This window comes from Oryza sativa, chromosome 11 (assembly GCF_034140825.1).
Source record: "Oryza sativa Japonica Group chromosome 11, ASM3414082v1".
NCBI classification, from domain to species: domain Eukaryota; kingdom Viridiplantae; phylum Streptophyta; class Magnoliopsida; order Poales; family Poaceae; genus Oryza; species Oryza sativa.
Window position 1 is genome coordinate 2370793 of NC_089045.1, and position 16732 is coordinate 2387524.

A 16732-nucleotide genomic window follows, 5' to 3' on the forward strand; every position below is an offset into this window, starting at 1 on the left:
AATATTGTTAGATCTATAATTTATTATGTTTACCTAGAGCATGTTTTTTATACAATATCTATTATGCGAGTGTTTCCGGTGTTAGGCCGACAACGGTTTAATGCTGGAGGCTCGCTCTATTTTCTTCTGTATAAATCATGCTTGTTTACGGTTTACATAATACCTAATATTTACATCTGCTCTTTATATCCTGATAATGCTAGCAGAGAATACTCGATATTATCTGCTATATATCTTGTCTTCTAGAAAATATTTTTCAGGAACAATTGAGCACTCGAGTAGGTTGTGGTCAAGTACACCGCATTATCGAGAACGATCTCGACGAATGCAGAGTCGTCGCGCCCAACCTGCCAACGAAGACCGACGACCTATCTCATAGCACCGGCCATGGCTGGACTACTCGAGAAAAGGTTGTTAACGGACAATTCCTCGCGAACGCGGTCAGCTTGATCACCCGACATGATTGCGAACGGACATCCGGATATGCTACAAGTTGGGTGTGTGAGTCATGCTGGCCACATGAGACGCACATGTAATAAACCAACTCTAGCACTTCCATTGGTGTTCGAGAGATGATTCTACTCGCTCGCTGGTTCTCGAACCAGTACGTAGCAATCTCTCGCACCGCAACTTCCATTGGTGTTCGAGAGATGATTCTACTCGCTCGCTGTTCTCGAACCAGTACGTAGCAATCTCCCGCACCGCAAACTTCTATTGGTGTTCGAGACGCAAACTTCTATTGGTGTTCGAGAGATGATTCTACTCGCTCGCTGGTTCTCAAACCAGTACGTAGCAATCTCTCGCACCGCAAACTTCCATTGGTGTTCGAGAGATGATTCTACTCGCTCGCTGGTTCTCGAACCAGTACGTAGCAATCTCTCGCACCGCAAACTTCCATTGGTGTTCGAGAGATGATTCTACTCGCTCGCTGGTTCTCGAACCAGTACGTAGCAATCTCTCGCACCGCAACCTCCATTGGTGTTCGAGAGATGATTCTACACGTTCGCTGGTCCTCGAACCAGTACGTAGCAATCTCTCGCACCGCAACCTCAGATGGTCGAGGTACGACTACAGCAATAACGCAGCGGTCCTCGTACCACAACTTCAAATGATCGAGAGACACCTACTCATTGGTTCTCAACTAGTCAATCGTAGCGATCTCTCGTACATTTACTTCTAATGGTTGAGTTACGACTATTACCTGGTTCTTGACCAGAGGTGTAGCGATTCTCCCATTACCTCTACTTCAACAAAGTTGATATCAGGTACACAATATCGCCAAGTGTTTTACCCAGAGATCCCTTACCACAAAGACACCTAGCGTTGAAACCTATCCTAATGTCCCTTTACGCCGTCTTGACAAGGCCTCCGAGGAACCTAAGGGAACTTCGGCTGGGGACGCCCAGAGCAGATAAGGCCTTGTCGGATCCTTCAAAGATGAAAGACCATGTAAGATCTGGTCGTGTAAGAGTTCTCGCCGTGCGTATTAACCAAGCCATGTAATCGGAAATGGATTTTCCAACTTCACGGGTGGGGGCTAGGATCAGTGCTTGTTCAACCGATGCAGGTCAAAGGTCCAAGAGCCTTATCCTCCGAGAACGATTCTCCGACGACAAGGCTGGGGGCTAGGGAGAGTGTATAACTCAACAAACTGACTGATCGAAGTCGGTAAAAGAGTAGACGCTCATACACAAAACATTGGTCTGTAAGTTTAATTCATTTTCGGTTTTCCATACATATTATAACATGTCATCCTTTGAGCATTCGCTGGGGGGCTATTTCTATCTAATATTCTTTCCTGAGTATTGATTTCAGGAAAATTCTATTCGACATTATCGAAGACTCCATGTCTCTATGATTCTACATCAAGATCGACTAAGGCGAGTACGACAAATGTTGACAAGGCCCCGTTACAGACTCTACGCCTACTCGATTACTCGAGAACGGTTGGTGGATCTCGACAAGGAATACGGAATGAAAAGATGGTGAACCTGCCGAGATAAAATTTCTTAAATTCAATCCAAATTCTCGATTACAGCAAGACAAGAGACTTAGTCGCATGCTCTGTACTTTCTTGGTTGACGTCAGAGATTGACTCAGACAAACCCTTTAGGTGCCCGCACGAGGCTGATAAAGGAAGTCTAACGTTATCTCTGGACTCATCGAGAACGGTCATGTGAGCTCGATAACAGTTCCTCCAAGGTCTGCGGTTGAGAATATGAACTCGCTCATTTGCATTGAAGTCGGGGGCTACTGTCAGGGTTATGGATACCACATACATAATAGTAGTTGACTAAATCTCGGCAGAACCCACCACATACTATGTACTATACGGAAACAACCTGCGGATATATGAAGAGTTCCGGATAAGGGAAGACAACCAGAGTTCTACATGGAAACGACAAGGACTACTCGGATTGTATCCATATTGGTTTCCCTAGTTCTACTTGGACAAGGGGACACCTATGGGTATAAATACAAGGCCCCCTAGGAGGAGAAGAGACAATCCACATACCCACCATAGAAGAGACAATCAACACACCCACCATAGAAGACACGGGCAACATAGACACCACAAAGCCAATACAAGCCAACATACACCAAGACAAGACGCCGGATATCGATTTCAGGGATAAGCACGGCTAGTCCCCTACGGTGTCTCCGGATACTGTCAGGAGAGACGAAAGCGCTATCTCTGATCTCGCCGGACACAGATTCGAGGAGGAAGACTACCCTGTTGTCGACTACGAGTCAGACCTTCAGATCGCCATGTCGACAACAGTTAGATAGACTACCCCAAATATTATACTGGTGTGATTATGGTGAATAAGAGCAATACCGGCTTCGGCCAACAGGATGTAGGGTTATTACCTGACAATTCAGGGGCCCGAACCTGTATAAAAATCCTTATCCCCATCTCTTTTACCTCAGTCTCGCGTATACCCTAGTACCAACGATCCCCATACTGTCCAAATACCGTAGTCACGACATCAAACGTCGACAATATTGATTCTAGGGTTGACCTTGGATCCCTATATGCATTCCTATTGGACTTCGACACGATACAAGCCCCAACGGGTCCAAAGACTATGACGCGTCACTATGATAGATTCTGGACGTCGTTTTGTTTTGATGATTACCGTTGACTTGGAAGGAATTTTTATGTGAGACCATATTCATTGGAAAGATGATCTCATTAGCTTTCCATACATATGTAAAACGTCAAGAGCAGAGTCCGAATGAAATCCGGGCGATGATTCTAATGCAGATTGTTCCTGTAGTCCGAGGTGGACTTGAACTTGATATAAGTTCAGCCTCCATCTTAAATTGAATGCTTATGACAGCCTTGTCCATCTCCTAGCCTCTGTTTAAGTGCTATCTGGTCATCGGCATAGTTTCAAAATCACATTAAGAAGTACTTAGTAATGAGGTTACCTGTAAATTTAATTGTCGGATGTGAGCTATTATACCTTGCATAGCAACTTGAGGTTGAGTGTATCCGAAAGAATGATGTCCTTATGAGTGATATAGGTATACCAAGTAGTTTTTATTGTTTTTAATGAAGCTGTAAATTTTTCGCAGTTATTCATAGCACAACCTTTATAATAATTGGTTGTAAAGCCAGAACGAAAAACAATATTTTTTTAAAAAAAACAATGAGCATGAGCATGTAGGTCATTGGAATTGAATGAGTACTCTGAATCAGGGTTTCCCAAACCGCCGGGGCCGGGGTTATCGCGCCCCAGCGGTAAGCAAGGTTACCGCGCGGTAACCGTGAAAAACCGTATGAAACCGCGCAAAATTTATCAAAAATTCAAATTATTTTTTAAATTTATTTGAATTTGAGGAGGTTACCGCGGTATTTTATATTACCGTACCCCCGCAGTAAGCCCAGTAACCGCGGTAACCGCGCGGTTACCGGCGGTAAGTCGAACCCTGCTCTGAATCTCTTATCCTTCAGAAATGCAGAGTTTGTAGTGCAGAAGACATCAATTGAGGCTGTGTTTAGTTCCCTTCAAACATCCAAAAATTCCGTCACATCAAATGTTTGGATATATGCATGGAGCATTAAATGTGGACGAAAAAAAATTGCACAATTTGCATGTAAATTGCGAGACGAATCTTTTAAGCCTAATTACGCCATAATTTGATAATATGGTGCTACAGTAAACATTTGCTATGACGGATTAATTAGGTTTAATAGATTCGTCTCGCAGTTTACAGACGAAATCTATAATCTGTTTTATTATTTGTCTACATTTAATATTTCAAATGTATGTCCGTATACGATAAAAAAAATTTGGGCATGAAACTAAACATGGCCTGAATTTGTTACCACTGTACGCCTAATGAGTCCAAACGCGTAATTTGGTTAGTACGCTTCCACCTCTTCCTATGGCAAAATGCCAAAAATCTTCGCGGGAAACCCAACCCAAACCACACAACCCTTTTCCGAGTCTAACAACAAAAAAAATCCCATCTCGCTTCACCCATGCTCCTCCTCGCTCCCTCACCAGCGGCGGCGGCGGCCGCCGCTCGCCGGAGGAAGGTCGGTGGATCAGCCCTCCGCGTCCGCTGCTCGAGCGTGCGGGAACTGGAGAGATCCCCGAACCCTCGTCCGGGGGAGCGGCTGCCGCCGCTGCGGGAGGCGAAGCGGGTGGTGCTGGTGCGGCACGGGCAGAGCACCTGGAACGCGGAGGGGCGGATCCAGGGGAGCTCCGACATCTCCGTGCTAACGCCCAAGGGCGAGTCGCAGGCGGAGACCTCCCGCCTCATGCTCCTCTCCGACTCCTTCGACGCCTGCTTCACCAGCCCGCTCGCCCGCTCCCGCCGCACCGCCGAGATCATCTGGGCCGACCGCGACGACGACCTCATCCCGGACTCTGACCTCCGCGAGATCGATCTCTACTCCTTCCAGGTTGGGATACTTCTCGGGTATTAGGTTGCTCACAGGATGTTCGTGCAAATGCCTGAACGGATGTATGCTTGGTTGGTATCACTGTCTGAATATTTGCAGGGATTGTTGAAGAATGAAGGGAAGGAGAGGTATGGAGTTATCTACCGGCAGTGGCAGAAGAACGCGGCCAACTTCAGCATTGATGGGCACTACCCAGTGCGGGAGCTCTGGGACCGCGCACAGAACTGCTGGGAGAGGATCCTGGCACATGAGGGCAAGTCGGTGCTTGTTGTTGCACATAATGCAGTGAACCAGGCTCTTGTTGCCTCTTCGTTGGGTTGGTGCCACTAGGCTTTGCTGTTGATTCTATAGTTCCAAGGTTGTGCCCAATTGATCTCTGGTTTACTGGTTTTCGCATTTAGGACTTGGCACAGAGTACTTTCGGATTCTACTTCAGAGCAATTGTGGTGCTAGTGTGCTGGATTTCACCCCTCAGGCTGGTGGAGGGCCTCCAGCTGTATGCCTTAACCGCTTAAATCAGGTGTGTGTGTGCATGTGTGTAACTTTCAGTTGGATGGATGTTTTTTTTTTCCTTTTAGTAGTATGCCTTGCCTAATGCAAGTTTCGTACCATCTTCTGGATAAGTAAAATAAAATAATTTTGTGTCAAAACAGAACTACAGGTGGAAAACCAGTAAATATAGGATTTAATTGTGTTTCCATGTTTGCAGACGCCAAATTCTCCTGTTGCCTCAGGAAGTTCTGCAGGGAGAAAGACAAGCAAGAGGATTATCCTAGCATGTCAAGGAGCTACACAGAACAGTGCAGAGGTATATATTCTCATTTGTGCATCCATGCTTGCATGAAAAAAAAAGCGCTTTTTCTATGGATCAAAATGTGAAAGCAAAGATAATTCACTGGAGAAACTGTGTACATTGATTTCAAGTATAGAAGGGATACCTTAAGAAATCCTTAAAACGGTAATGAAGGGATTTGAACCCATGACCTTAACTATCTTAACCTGTGCTCTAAAACTGGCTAAATTTATGCACCTTTTATGGATCAATACGAGCCACCTACTATTTTCCTGGAGGTCTGCTTTGTAGTTCTTTAAATTTAATTTGGGAAATTAAGTGAATCAATCTCATTTGTTCAAGTATTGTACTAAAAAACTAAATTAAAAATTCGAGTATAAGTTGTATAAGGAAAGGTTTTTATTATATTTCTGTAAAGAGTACCCCCAGGTAGACAATATTTACCTGTTGAGCTTTGCTGCTTATGTATGTAATTACACTGTTTCTATTACAGATTGGTGTCAGTGGAATGGGGTATGCACCGCTTAACATGCTTGGGATTATACAGGTAATTTTCTTCTTTGTATTGCAAACTGTATATTTCATTATTCTAACTAAAACCTAAGCTCATTACTGGCCAAATGTTTTCAGTCTCAGAAGACTGCAGAACTACTTTTAGATCAAAAGGTAAATGGTATTCTCTGTAGCCCACAAGTTGCAGCATTTGATACTGCTACTACTATATGCGAGGTAACTACATTCTGAAGTCTGAACAATTTGCAAAGTTTAGTCCAATGCATTATCGTTTTATTGTTATTACCTGCTTGATCTAACCATAGTAGAGTGAATTGTAGGTTCAAGAGGCTGCAGATTGCTTAGGTGCTGACTGTGTGCCTCGTTATGTGGAAATGAAGAAACTGCTAGAACTAGAAATTGATGATGCCTTCCAAACAAAGCAAAAGGTTAGACCATTTCCACGTTCCATGGCTTCTGTCACAGTAGCTTTACTAGTGCATAGAATATTTGAAGATCCTGTACATGCCTTGAAAATCCACACTTGCAATAGATGGCAGGGCTATCTGCCTATTCATTAAAGAGAGTAGTGTTTTACACTATACTAATAGCGCCTCTACCAGGCAGACACACCAAGTTGACACCCACAAAGGAACCCAAAACACACCATCACCCCCACGCAAGGCACCCTAGCCTGGGAAAGATTGAAAACACTTTTTGGAGATCAATATTTGCAAAGATAATGCAAAGCACAACATTTAGTGATCAGATCTATAATGAGTGCTTGCCAGCCACCATATTCTTCTTGCTAAAGCTATCCCATCTTATGTACATACTGGCTGGTTGCTTGGTTACCTGGAAATTTTAATAGCTCCCTGCATTTCGTGGGGTGTTCAAATAACACTTGGTTTTCTTCTGTAGAGCTTTGGAGAAATAGCTCAGTCTGGGTGGCTGGGCAGCATGGAATACAAAACTCTGGAGGGGCTATGGAACCAGTCGAAAGCTGCATGGCAAGCCTTGCTAAATGAGTTGCAAGATGATACTTCAGAAAGAATTCTGGTGGTCGTAGGACATCCGGGTATAAATCTAGCATTGATTTGCAGGTGTCTGGATTTAACGATGGACTACATGTCATCTTTTCATCTAGACGATGGCAGCATCAGTGTGATCGATTTCCCAGATGGACCAAAAGGAAGAGGTGTTGTCAGATGCACAAATTACACAGCCCATCTAGGAAGATGGTCAATACCTATTACCAGGACCATGGAAACTGATGAAGAGTTCTAACTTCCTGCAAGGTAATGTTCTGGTGTAACATCCTTCAGGAAAGCTAAGTATGTCAATATCTTATACTGATGTACATACTGGCATCTTGATTAATATCTGTAGATCTGATATGTAAATAGCATCCTTCTTTCAAACAAAAGGAATATGTAAATAACCTTTTTTTCTGAAGCTAAACAGTAAAAGTATCATACTGTTTATATGTAAACATCATTTCATATCCACCACCATTGTGTTACCGCTGTTTGAGTATCTTCCTCGCCGGCCCAGCCGGCTGGCTGCCTTCCACGGGAGCATGTTGCCTTCGCCTCGTCCATCCTGTCACCACGCTCATTGGCGTCCTCTATGCTGATCCCTGCGGCTGCCGTTTCCCTCATCCAGTGTGCCACCTTTGGACTACTCGCTGCAGCGGGCATGATTGCAGTTCTCTCTGCTGCTCGCGTCAGGCATTGGGTGATTGAGTCCATGGTGAATGGTGTTGCTGCTGCCTAATTTCTGTCACAACCACGAGGTTGGCGTGTTCCAGGTATGTGGGCGTGTTCACTACTTCATTCCTGATACACAATTTTGTTAACATAAACAGTAATTCATATTTTCTTACAAACTGAATCGTAAGTTTTAATTTTTAAATTTACATTTCTTAGATTAGAGCAGAAGCGGTCTCTGTTAATGAAATCACCATTGCATCAACTGCACAGACCTATATGATTAAGGTACAAAAGTTTTCCGGTTCAGTCAGTAGACTCAGTACTGTAAACCGCAATGATGTGTGTGTCACCCTCACCATGGGCAAGCCATACTGTAACCATAAATCTGTTGTACTACAGGGAAGGCCATGGCTGTCATTGTGTCATAAGAAAACAGGGCTCATTAGACTGCTTCTGCAGTCAAGAGCTGCGTCGGTGCAGACAATCTTCCATGGACAAAGGGCCTGGTACGCAGCATGAAATGGACACTATCACTATGTTTGTAGGTGTCTTCCTCTATCTACATTGTCTGCCTTGTTCTTTCTGTAAGTTGGGTTCGGCCCTTGGTGTTATCTGCGCCTGCAAGGGGCAGGAGATTATATGACTATCATATGCGAAGATATTTCTCATTTGGATAGAAGAGATTTAGGTGAGAGCTCAAACAAGGAATTATCTTGAGGTGTTATGGTGAAGCATATGGAGAGGATAAGAAAGAGGTGGGCACAACTTTGAACGTAAAAAGATGCATGCTGGAGCTCAGATTCACATCGGGTTCGAACTTGAAGTGTGAGCAATGGTGGCGACTGGCGAGGTGATTGACGATCCTGAAGAGTCGGTTTGTGATCTACTATGAAGTTTGTATTGACTATTAATCACAGTAAGGTTGCATACGAGTCCCAACGGGCTTCTGTACATCTGCAACCTGTGAGTACAATACAAGTGATGCAAACAACTGCAGAGACAATGCTTAATTTGCAACCTAGGTATTGTGAGCTGTCCGGGCCGCTGGGACTTCTCTGCTATCTTTTCCTGTGTCTACATTTTATGCAGGAACTTTTGCATAGTTGGTAGATGTTTATATCAAGCAGAGAAGAACCATATTCCCATCATTAATAGTTCTGGACCATCCAATATATACTGTCTCAGAACTCATAAACATGTACCTACTGTGTCCTTTTCGTTGGCAACCATGGTTTCATTTTTATAGCTAACTGTACTGTAGTTACCAAACTCATCATTTTTGTGCCAACAACACTTCAGTTCATCAGAGTCAAGCTCAAATAGGGAGTGTTTATCTGCACATGCAGTACTCAATTTCATGGTAGTTATATATTTATTTCTGCAGCATAATGGCTTACCGATGCATGGCTAGGTTCCAAAATCACTTGATTTTCTTGATTTACGAGATGGAGTTTTGCCTGTTCTGTGGAATGAACCATATTAAAGCGGTCCAAAAAATAGGCATCAGTTTAGTCTCATATTTAACTTAAGGTTTAGCATGTAAGCTAGATGTCTCTTTTTGTTTGACTTTGCCTCTCTTGATGAGTGTACCATCATATTTTCCTACTGATCTTGGATAACTGACTCATGAAGGGAAATGTTGTTTATTCAATGCACATAAGGATACCTATTTCTTGTTGCCAGAAAGGTCCTAATCCTACTGCAGGTACTGTAAACTGTTCAAGATGGGGTTATCTCATGCTTTAGGCTACTAATATGAAGCCATATACATCAATGGCTTCCCCAAAAGGGTATAATGATGAGCACTAACAATTTACCTATCCGTATGGGCAGTACAACTTATCTGTAGAGTTCCAAGACAATGCCAGTTTATGTTACTCCCCTACTCGGTAATTGTGGGTGCGTCAACTTGATTTCAGTTTTGGCAAGGTAGTATAGAATGGAATCATATTACTGTTGAAGGATTCTTTAATGTCAAGCTAAACAATGGGCCCATCATGGAATGGAAACTTCTCACACTGATCTGATCAGCAGATTATTATTTTGAGCAATTTCAACTTGCAGCTAGCATGGGGATGTTCCAACTTCAACTGCACAGAAGAAGACAAGTTTGTTTTCAACTGGTATGCCTTTATTTGGAAATCTGAATTTTTATCCAATATTTCTCTCTTATTTTTAGTAGGTATGATCAGAGAAGGCTTTGTACTCTCTCGTCAACTGCCTTGTTGCAGTCAGTTAGAGTTATATATATTCACTCGAACTGCATAATATTATCTAGCAGCTTGTTCAGTAGATTAGAAACATAAATGCCTCCTACGTCAACTTGTGCTTGCTGTATCTTTAAAAACTGCAGCGTTATCTTTTCCTAGTTTAACAAAAAGACAAAAGAAACTGTCCCCGCTACACACGGTTTGATGGTTATGCTGCTAAAAATATCATGCAGCATGATATATTACTGTTTGCCTCTTCGTTTTGTTGGCAGTTGGCAATGCAGTCGTTTATGCTCTTGCCAACTGGACTAAATCCACTGGAGCTGTAGATCATTCCGTGTGAAGACCCACATTATCGGAGTATCACAAAATAGACATTATAAACTTAAGTATATTATTTTGTTTTTGCTGGTTGAAAACTAACAAATTGCGGTCGATGATTTTCAGGGTTCCTTGTTCCCTTGCTGTCAGCTGAATGTCTCATTTCAGCTTTACCACGTATGCCTCTTTTGTGTTTTCTGTACTTATAATATTTGCATTGTCAAGTTGTCCTAGTTTAGTCAAAAAGAGAAAAAAAAAAGAAAGTAAGAAAAGAAACCGTGTTCAGTGTACATTGGTCATCTTCAGTTATTAAAACATACAAGTAGACTATTTGCCTCTTCCACTTTCTGGCAATACATTTATCTTCTTGCCAGCTGGATTGAATCATGTAGATCGTTGTGTGAAGAGCCACCCTATCTGATGTATCAGATGAAAAAACCTATTAACTTGCTGTGTTAACATTTGATTTTTGTTCTTCCCCGGTTGTCGAAAGCTAAAGAGAACTGCTGTCTATCATTTTCAGGGATCCTTTGCTTTCCTTATTTTCAGGTGAGTGTCCCATTTCTCCATTACCAACTTAATGCAAGGGACAGCCCTTTTTTTCTCATCGAATCTAAAAACAAAGTCAACAAACCTTGCTCCAATTTTCTAATGCCTCTGGGATCAAGTGCCTGGTTTTCCGTGCCCGATGAATGAATCACACTCTCACACCCCAAAGCAGATTGTCCTCCCATGACTCAATTTAGTATACTTCAGTTCAGCATTTTTATAACCCATACTATTTTGTATTCTCGCATCTCTGATCAGACTGATTCATTATTCATGGACCAATGGGCCATCTGCTCTGCAGGGTCAGCATAAGCACAGCAGGTTAGCCCATTCGTTCTCTATAATCTGGCGTATTCTTTCAGTTAGTGGGTTAAACGCAATGATCAGGTGAAAAGGGTGCAAATTGATGAGATTACGGTCACATTTCCGTGCAACCCTTTTTTATCTGCCATGTGTGCGTTGGAGTTTTGCTATTTAAGAGCGAATAGTACAGTGATTGTGCTGGTTCCTTCATTGTTGAATCATCTCTCAACAGCAATACGGGCAACTTTCAGAGAAATTCAGACTTGAGCCCAAGAGACAAGGGGGACAAGTTCTTTTTGCTTCATTTCTAATTCACCATCACGCTTTCCACGACGTTCGTTTGGTTACTTAGTTAATCCTCAATAATTGGGGAGGTGAAACCCTTTTTGGTTTATGATTAAAACCTGTAGGTAACAAGGTGACAAACCTGGCATAGTATTCCATTGGATTTGTGAATCTTGAGAGGGTTGGTGGTGATGGCCTATGCTTTGATGTATGACCGTACTGATGCGTAGTACCGTTCCTTTTGCATCATCATACATGTCACCAGGGACCATGACCAAATGCATGATCCACCGGTTCCATCTCCCCAGGTTGATCGGTCTCATCCAACATATATTGCCTCTACTTTCATCTTCATGTTAAGCTAATTTTGTTACTACTACTGAAACTATGCCCCCATTGCCTGCACAAAAGTCAGCTCACAGTGAAGAAAACACTACTAGCACATGGAAATAAAGATGAAAGATGCCATAATACATGTGTCCTCAGACCATTTGACCTCAAAGTTTTCAATATGCTAGTATTTGTTTCATTTAAGTTATGAGGGAGGTGAGGGTTTGTCCCGTTCCGGTTTTATTCTACCATATTCTTTTTTTAATGTCAGAACGAGCGGCATCTGCGCACAAAGTGTAAGAGCTGAAATCGCTACATTTCCTATTATTATATTAAATATTTTAGTATAATTTTATAGCTCAAGTTCTGACCTTGGAAAATTTCCTGAACCCACAGGATTGGAGAGGCAGCCATGTCAGGATCAGTGGCGGTATTCTGTCTGTACCCAGATGACCTGACTCCAGTGACTCGTGAAGGTGAAGAGAAGCCGCACAAGCAGGTGATGATCTTTTCTTTTTTTTAATTAGGAACTTAAAAAGTCTACTCCCTCCGTCAAAAAAAAAAAGACAAACCCTGGTTTCTGTGTTCAACGTTTGACTGTTCGTCTTATTTGAAAAGTTATGAAAAAAATTAAAAAAAATAAGTCACGCATAAAGTATTAATCATGTTTTATCATCTAACAACAACAATGAAAATACTAATTATAAAAAAATTTCATATAAGACAGACAGTCAAACGTTGGCACGGGAACCCACGGTTTGCCTTTTTTTTTGGACGTAGGGAGTACGTATTTTCCGGTTGGATGTAGCCTTTTTAAATTACTCCATCCGTCCTATTTTAAGTGGAACCATGAGTTTCCGTATCCAACTTTTATCGTTTGTTTTATTTGAAATTTTTTTATAATTAGTATTTTTATTGTTATGAGATGTTAAAATATGAATAGTATTTTATGCACGACTTATGTTTCTAAATTTTATTAAAATTTTTTTAAATAAAACAGACGATCAAAGTTGGGCACGTAAAATCATGTTTGCACTTAAAGTGGGACGGAGAGAGTAGGAACTTAGCCTAACTACTAGTCCGTCCCCAAAAAAAAAGGTAAACCCTAACTACGAATCTGGACACACATGACATGCTGCATGTGTCTAGATTTATAGTCAGTATTGACATGCTACTCAGTTCATTGCAACCAATTTTTGCCCTCTCACTCCGACTCGTCCAACACTCTGTCCGAGAGCGTCCCATTCTCCTCCGTGGTTGCATGGAGACACATGCATTTTGCCTCAACAGTTGTTCTCCCATGTTATGCAGCTCATCATCTCATCGCATCCTCCTCCTCGTCACCCCTCCTGCCCCATCCTCCCAACCACTCGTGACTGCAGCTGGATGGCGACGCCGTCTAATCCATCTATCTTCGTGCGCCAAATGCATCATGGCACCATCATCATGGTATGGCCCCTCCTCCCCTGCATGCCCAAAGGATGAACGGACCCACCAAAAGCCCTCATAATAATTTTAAAAAAAAATTGATTTACTCGAAGCTAAAAAGAAGATTGTGCGGTCGAGATCTAGATTACTTGTGGATAAATGGGTGACGGTACTTTCTCGTCTGATTAGGCTTGCTTATTGTCGGTAAGGACGTAGTAGAATCATCGTTTTTCTTTTGATAGGATTTCAGGGAAGCTAAAGATTTTTCTCTAGTTTTCATTTCTTTAAACATGTGATAAGAGATGGAATACAGAAAGGTTTGCACGTTAGTACGTGTGTATGTGTAATCGTAAGAGTAAAATCAAATCACATATAGCTAATTAAAAAGAGGTGAAAAAGGTAGAATGACGCTAAAAAAAAGAGAGAAGAGAATGCGGTCGAGATCGGGTTTACTTGTCGTGCATAAATGGGTGAAAAGATTGTTTTCTCATTTTTTTTGTCATTAGTATATTACAACACAGGAATTTCACGCGAATTTAATTTATTATTATATCCAAGGGGTATTTTTTCCCACGTGATTCCGGAAAAAAACATCTCCACTCGCACTCCTGTACGGTCGATCGGACGGTCCACGTCGCGCGAGTTGATGATCCAACGGTCGTCATCGTCTCAGGCAGACTTAAAGGCTTCCTCCTCCCCAACCTCTGCTCCGGCAGTTACCAGTTGAGCAGCCTCGCCGCCGTCTCCGCCTCCGCTATTATGAGTTCCACTCCTCCACCACCGTAACCTCTACTCTACTAGCCCCACCTCCTCCTCCTCCTCTTCGCCGCCGCCGCCTCCGCCTCCGCCGCCGCAGATCTCGCCGCGGTAGCGGGAATGGTGAGCGCGTCAAGCCTGCTGCTCCCGTCGTCCGTGCGGGACTTCGCCTCCTGCATCGGCGACGGAGCCGTCCGCGTCGCCGACGTCGCGGCGTGCACCGCGCCGTCCTCCACCCGCGTCTCCACCTGCTCCTCCTCCTCCTCCACCACCGCCTCCTCCTCCTCCCCGACGCTCTCCGTCACCGTCTCCTACCGCGCCACCCTGCTCGCGGCCCCCGCGCCGCCGCTGCAGCTCCGCCTCACGTGGGGACACTCCCCGCTCGGCCCCACGCTGTCGTTCGCGCCGTCGCCCACCGCCCGCGCCATCCAGCTCCGACGGAGGAGGGGCTCCCGCTCCCTCCCCTCGGGCTCCAGCTCCGGCGACGAGAACGGGGGTGGTGGTGATGAGTCCGGTACTACCACGCCGCCCCCGCCCCCGCCGCTCGCGCTGTTCTGGGATCTCACCGCCGCGCGGTACGACCCCGCGGCGTCGTCGCCGGAGCCGGTGTCCGGGTACTACGTGGTGGCGGTGGCCAGCGCGGAGGTGGTGCTCGCGGTGGGCGACCTGGCGGCGGAGTTCGTCAAGGCTAAGTTCGAGGGCCAGATCCCGCGCGCCCGCGTCGCGCCCGTCTCGCGCGTGGAGCGCGTCGTGGTGTCCGACCCGGCGGCGATGCACGCCGCGCGCGTCCGGTTCGCGGAGGGCGGGCCCGAGCACGAGGTCAGCGTCAGCTGCGCGCCCGCCGCCCCCGGCTCCGGCGGCGGAGGGGACGAGCTGTGGGTGTGCGTCGACGGCAAGCGCGCGGTGCAGGCGTGCCGGCTGCGCTGGAACTTCCGGGGGAACCAGACGGTGTTCGTCGACGGCGCCCCCGTCGACGTGATGTGGGACCTCCACGGGTGGTGGTTCCGGGAGCCGCCGGGCTGCGCGGTGGTGATGCTCCGGGCGAGGAGCGCGCTCGAGAGCCGCCTATGGCTGGAGGAGGAGGCCGCCGCGCCGGGATTCTCCCTCATCGTGCAGGCGTTCAAGTCGCCACCCTGACGAACGCCATCTTCTTCTTCTCCAAGAGGTCAAATCTGTTCACTGCTCTGGTTACTGTCTGTCTCCATTGGGAGAATTTGGTGGTCTCAATTCTTTACCAAACCATCAAAGCAAAAGCAAAATGATGTGTGGTTGTTGTTTATTGCAACTTAGGTGTTAGATTTTTCATGTTGGGGAGAAAAAAAACACAAGATCATGAACAGGGCATATACATTGATGAGATTGGTGTGTGTGTAGTGTAGGATCCTCTTCTTTTATTTCTTCATCTTTTCTGAATAATTGTTAGTTTGGTATTGTGTCCGTACAGTTAACAAACAACAACAGAAAGCAATTTAGAGTGTGTTTTAATTCTGTTAATTAAGCTGTGCTGCATGAGGTGGTGCAGCCAGAAAATGGATTGTGAAGCGCTGGTTTATGCTTGATGTAAAATTTAAAATCACGCATTGCATTTACTCTTTTATTGCCCTTATGCAATGCAGCACTGCAGTGATTCTGAATTTCTGATAGGGTGACTTGCATTATTTTTGTACTGCTACCGAGCCGTGTGTGTGTATACCACCGCATACCGTGTACTGCAAATCTGCAATTCAACAAAGGGAAGCCACAGCTTAAGTTCTTGCACTGTGCCATCGAAATCTCTTGCACGGTCGATACATCTCATACATACTGTGCGGCTTAACTGTTGCAATTGAGATCTCTGGTACTGATTCCTGACATTGCATATTGATTACATCAGTTTTATCTTATGATTGCCATGTCCTGCTACATCTTGCATATGTTGTTCACCAGTTAACACTCATCTGCTTCCATCAGTTGTTGCTCTGGTCCAACTAATCTTGGCTACTTTATATTGTATTGCTCTACCATAGAGTCCAAGGCTGTATGCATAGTATAGCTGGTGAAGCACATGGTCTTCTACACTCTACACTGTGTAGGCGTAATGGCATTCCCAGATTTCACCTTTGGTCCCAGCTGCACACTAGCATCGGGTGTACAACTGTTTGGTGTTTGCTTCACGGTACAACTCGTGAGATGAGACCTTTTGCTTTTCTGCTGCTGCTGCTTCTCCTCACGAGAGAATGAGTTGGCCTGGATCCTTCCTTCCCCTGGTGGTTCTGTTTTTTCCCCTGGATTTTCTTAATCTGTTCTTCCATTTGATGCCAAATTGCCAACAGAATTTTGGGGGGAGGAAAGGGTTGATGGTGATATCACCCCCACATGTGATAGTATTGTCTCAATCATCAGCTCTACACTAAACTATATTTGCCAAGCAACCGTGTTGGTACATGGCGACAAACTTGTCCCTTATTCTGTATTCTCCCTTCTTGTACGCTTGCTACAATAGCATACGACAATGTCTTTATTAGTATTTCTTACATATGCTCAACCATAATTTATCTCCCTGGCTTTCTGTTGTAACCATCTGATCACCAAAATAACCCTGAATAATTATTAACTTTTACCGGAACTGATTAGGAATCTAAGCGCAGGGAATGAA

The 16732-nt window shown here is 44.4% G+C and overlaps 2 protein-coding genes and 2 long non-coding RNA genes across 6 annotated transcripts; all 4 read left to right on the forward strand.

Moving 5' to 3' along the window:
* Nucleotides 1-4429: 4429 nt before the first annotated feature.
* On the forward strand, nucleotides 4430-9298 carry LOC4349782 (2-carboxy-D-arabinitol-1-phosphatase). 3 transcript variants are annotated; one of them, XR_010737417.1, is made up of 11 exons: nucleotides 4430-4918; nucleotides 5018-5234; nucleotides 5320-5438; nucleotides 5628-5726; nucleotides 6205-6258; nucleotides 6342-6440; nucleotides 6545-6652; nucleotides 7125-7501; nucleotides 7869-8013; nucleotides 8132-8200; nucleotides 8315-9298. XR_010737417.1 is itself a non-coding variant. In XM_015761526.2 (8 exons), exons 1-8 carry the CDS (start codon nucleotides 4493-4495, stop codon nucleotides 7488-7490), a joined length of 1488 nt encoding a protein of 495 aa, XP_015617012.1. In that variant the 5' UTR covers nucleotides 4430-4492; the 3' UTR covers nucleotides 7491-7711. The 3 variants fall into 3 exon arrangements, 1 of the variants encoding a protein (XP_015617012.1); XR_010737418.1 differs by lacking the exon at nucleotides 8132-8200 and having other exon boundaries at nucleotides 8315-9228; XM_015761526.2 differs by lacking the exons at nucleotides 7869-8013; nucleotides 8132-8200; nucleotides 8315-9298 and having other exon boundaries at nucleotides 7125-7711.
* Nucleotides 9299-9557: 259 nt separating this feature from the next.
* LOC136351253 (uncharacterized) lies at nucleotides 9558-11346 on the forward strand. Its single transcript, XR_010737420.1, has 4 exons — nucleotides 9558-10038; nucleotides 10573-10623; nucleotides 10970-10995; nucleotides 11254-11346. It is a non-coding gene; the product is annotated as an uncharacterized lncRNA (long non-coding RNA).
* A 2706-nt stretch (nucleotides 11347-14052) lies between these two features.
* Nucleotides 14053-15703, forward strand: LOC4349783 (uncharacterized). The gene has a single exon (XM_026021438.2). The coding sequence runs from the start codon at nucleotides 14218-14220 to the stop codon at nucleotides 15232-15234; it is 1017 nt and encodes a 338-aa protein (XP_025877223.1). The 5' UTR covers nucleotides 14053-14217; the 3' UTR covers nucleotides 15235-15703.
* An 8-nt stretch (nucleotides 15704-15711) lies between these two features.
* On the forward strand, nucleotides 15712-16635 carry LOC136353906 (uncharacterized). Its single transcript, XR_010737419.1, has 2 exons — nucleotides 15712-15934; nucleotides 16104-16635. It is a non-coding gene; the product is annotated as an uncharacterized lncRNA (long non-coding RNA).
* The last annotated feature ends 97 nt before the right edge of the window (nucleotides 16636-16732 follow it).

Excerpts from the sequence above, each read along its gene's own strand:
- LOC4349783 (XM_026021438.2), top strand. The coding sequence starts at position 14,218 with ATGGTGAGCGCGTCAAGCCTGCTGCTCCCGTCGTCCGTGCGGGACTTC.
- LOC4349782 (XM_015761526.2), top strand. The coding sequence starts at position 4,493 with ATGCTCCTCCTCGCTCCCTCACCAGCGGCGGCGGCGGCCGCCGCTCGC. Across the intron at positions 5,727-6,204 it reads CTACACAGAACAGTGCAGAG|ATTGGTGTCAGTGGAATGGG; the intron begins GTATATATTCTC and ends TTTCTATTACAG. Across the intron at positions 6,653-7,124 it reads CCTTCCAAACAAAGCAAAAG|AGCTTTGGAGAAATAGCTCA; the intron begins GTTAGACCATTT and ends TTTCTTCTGTAG.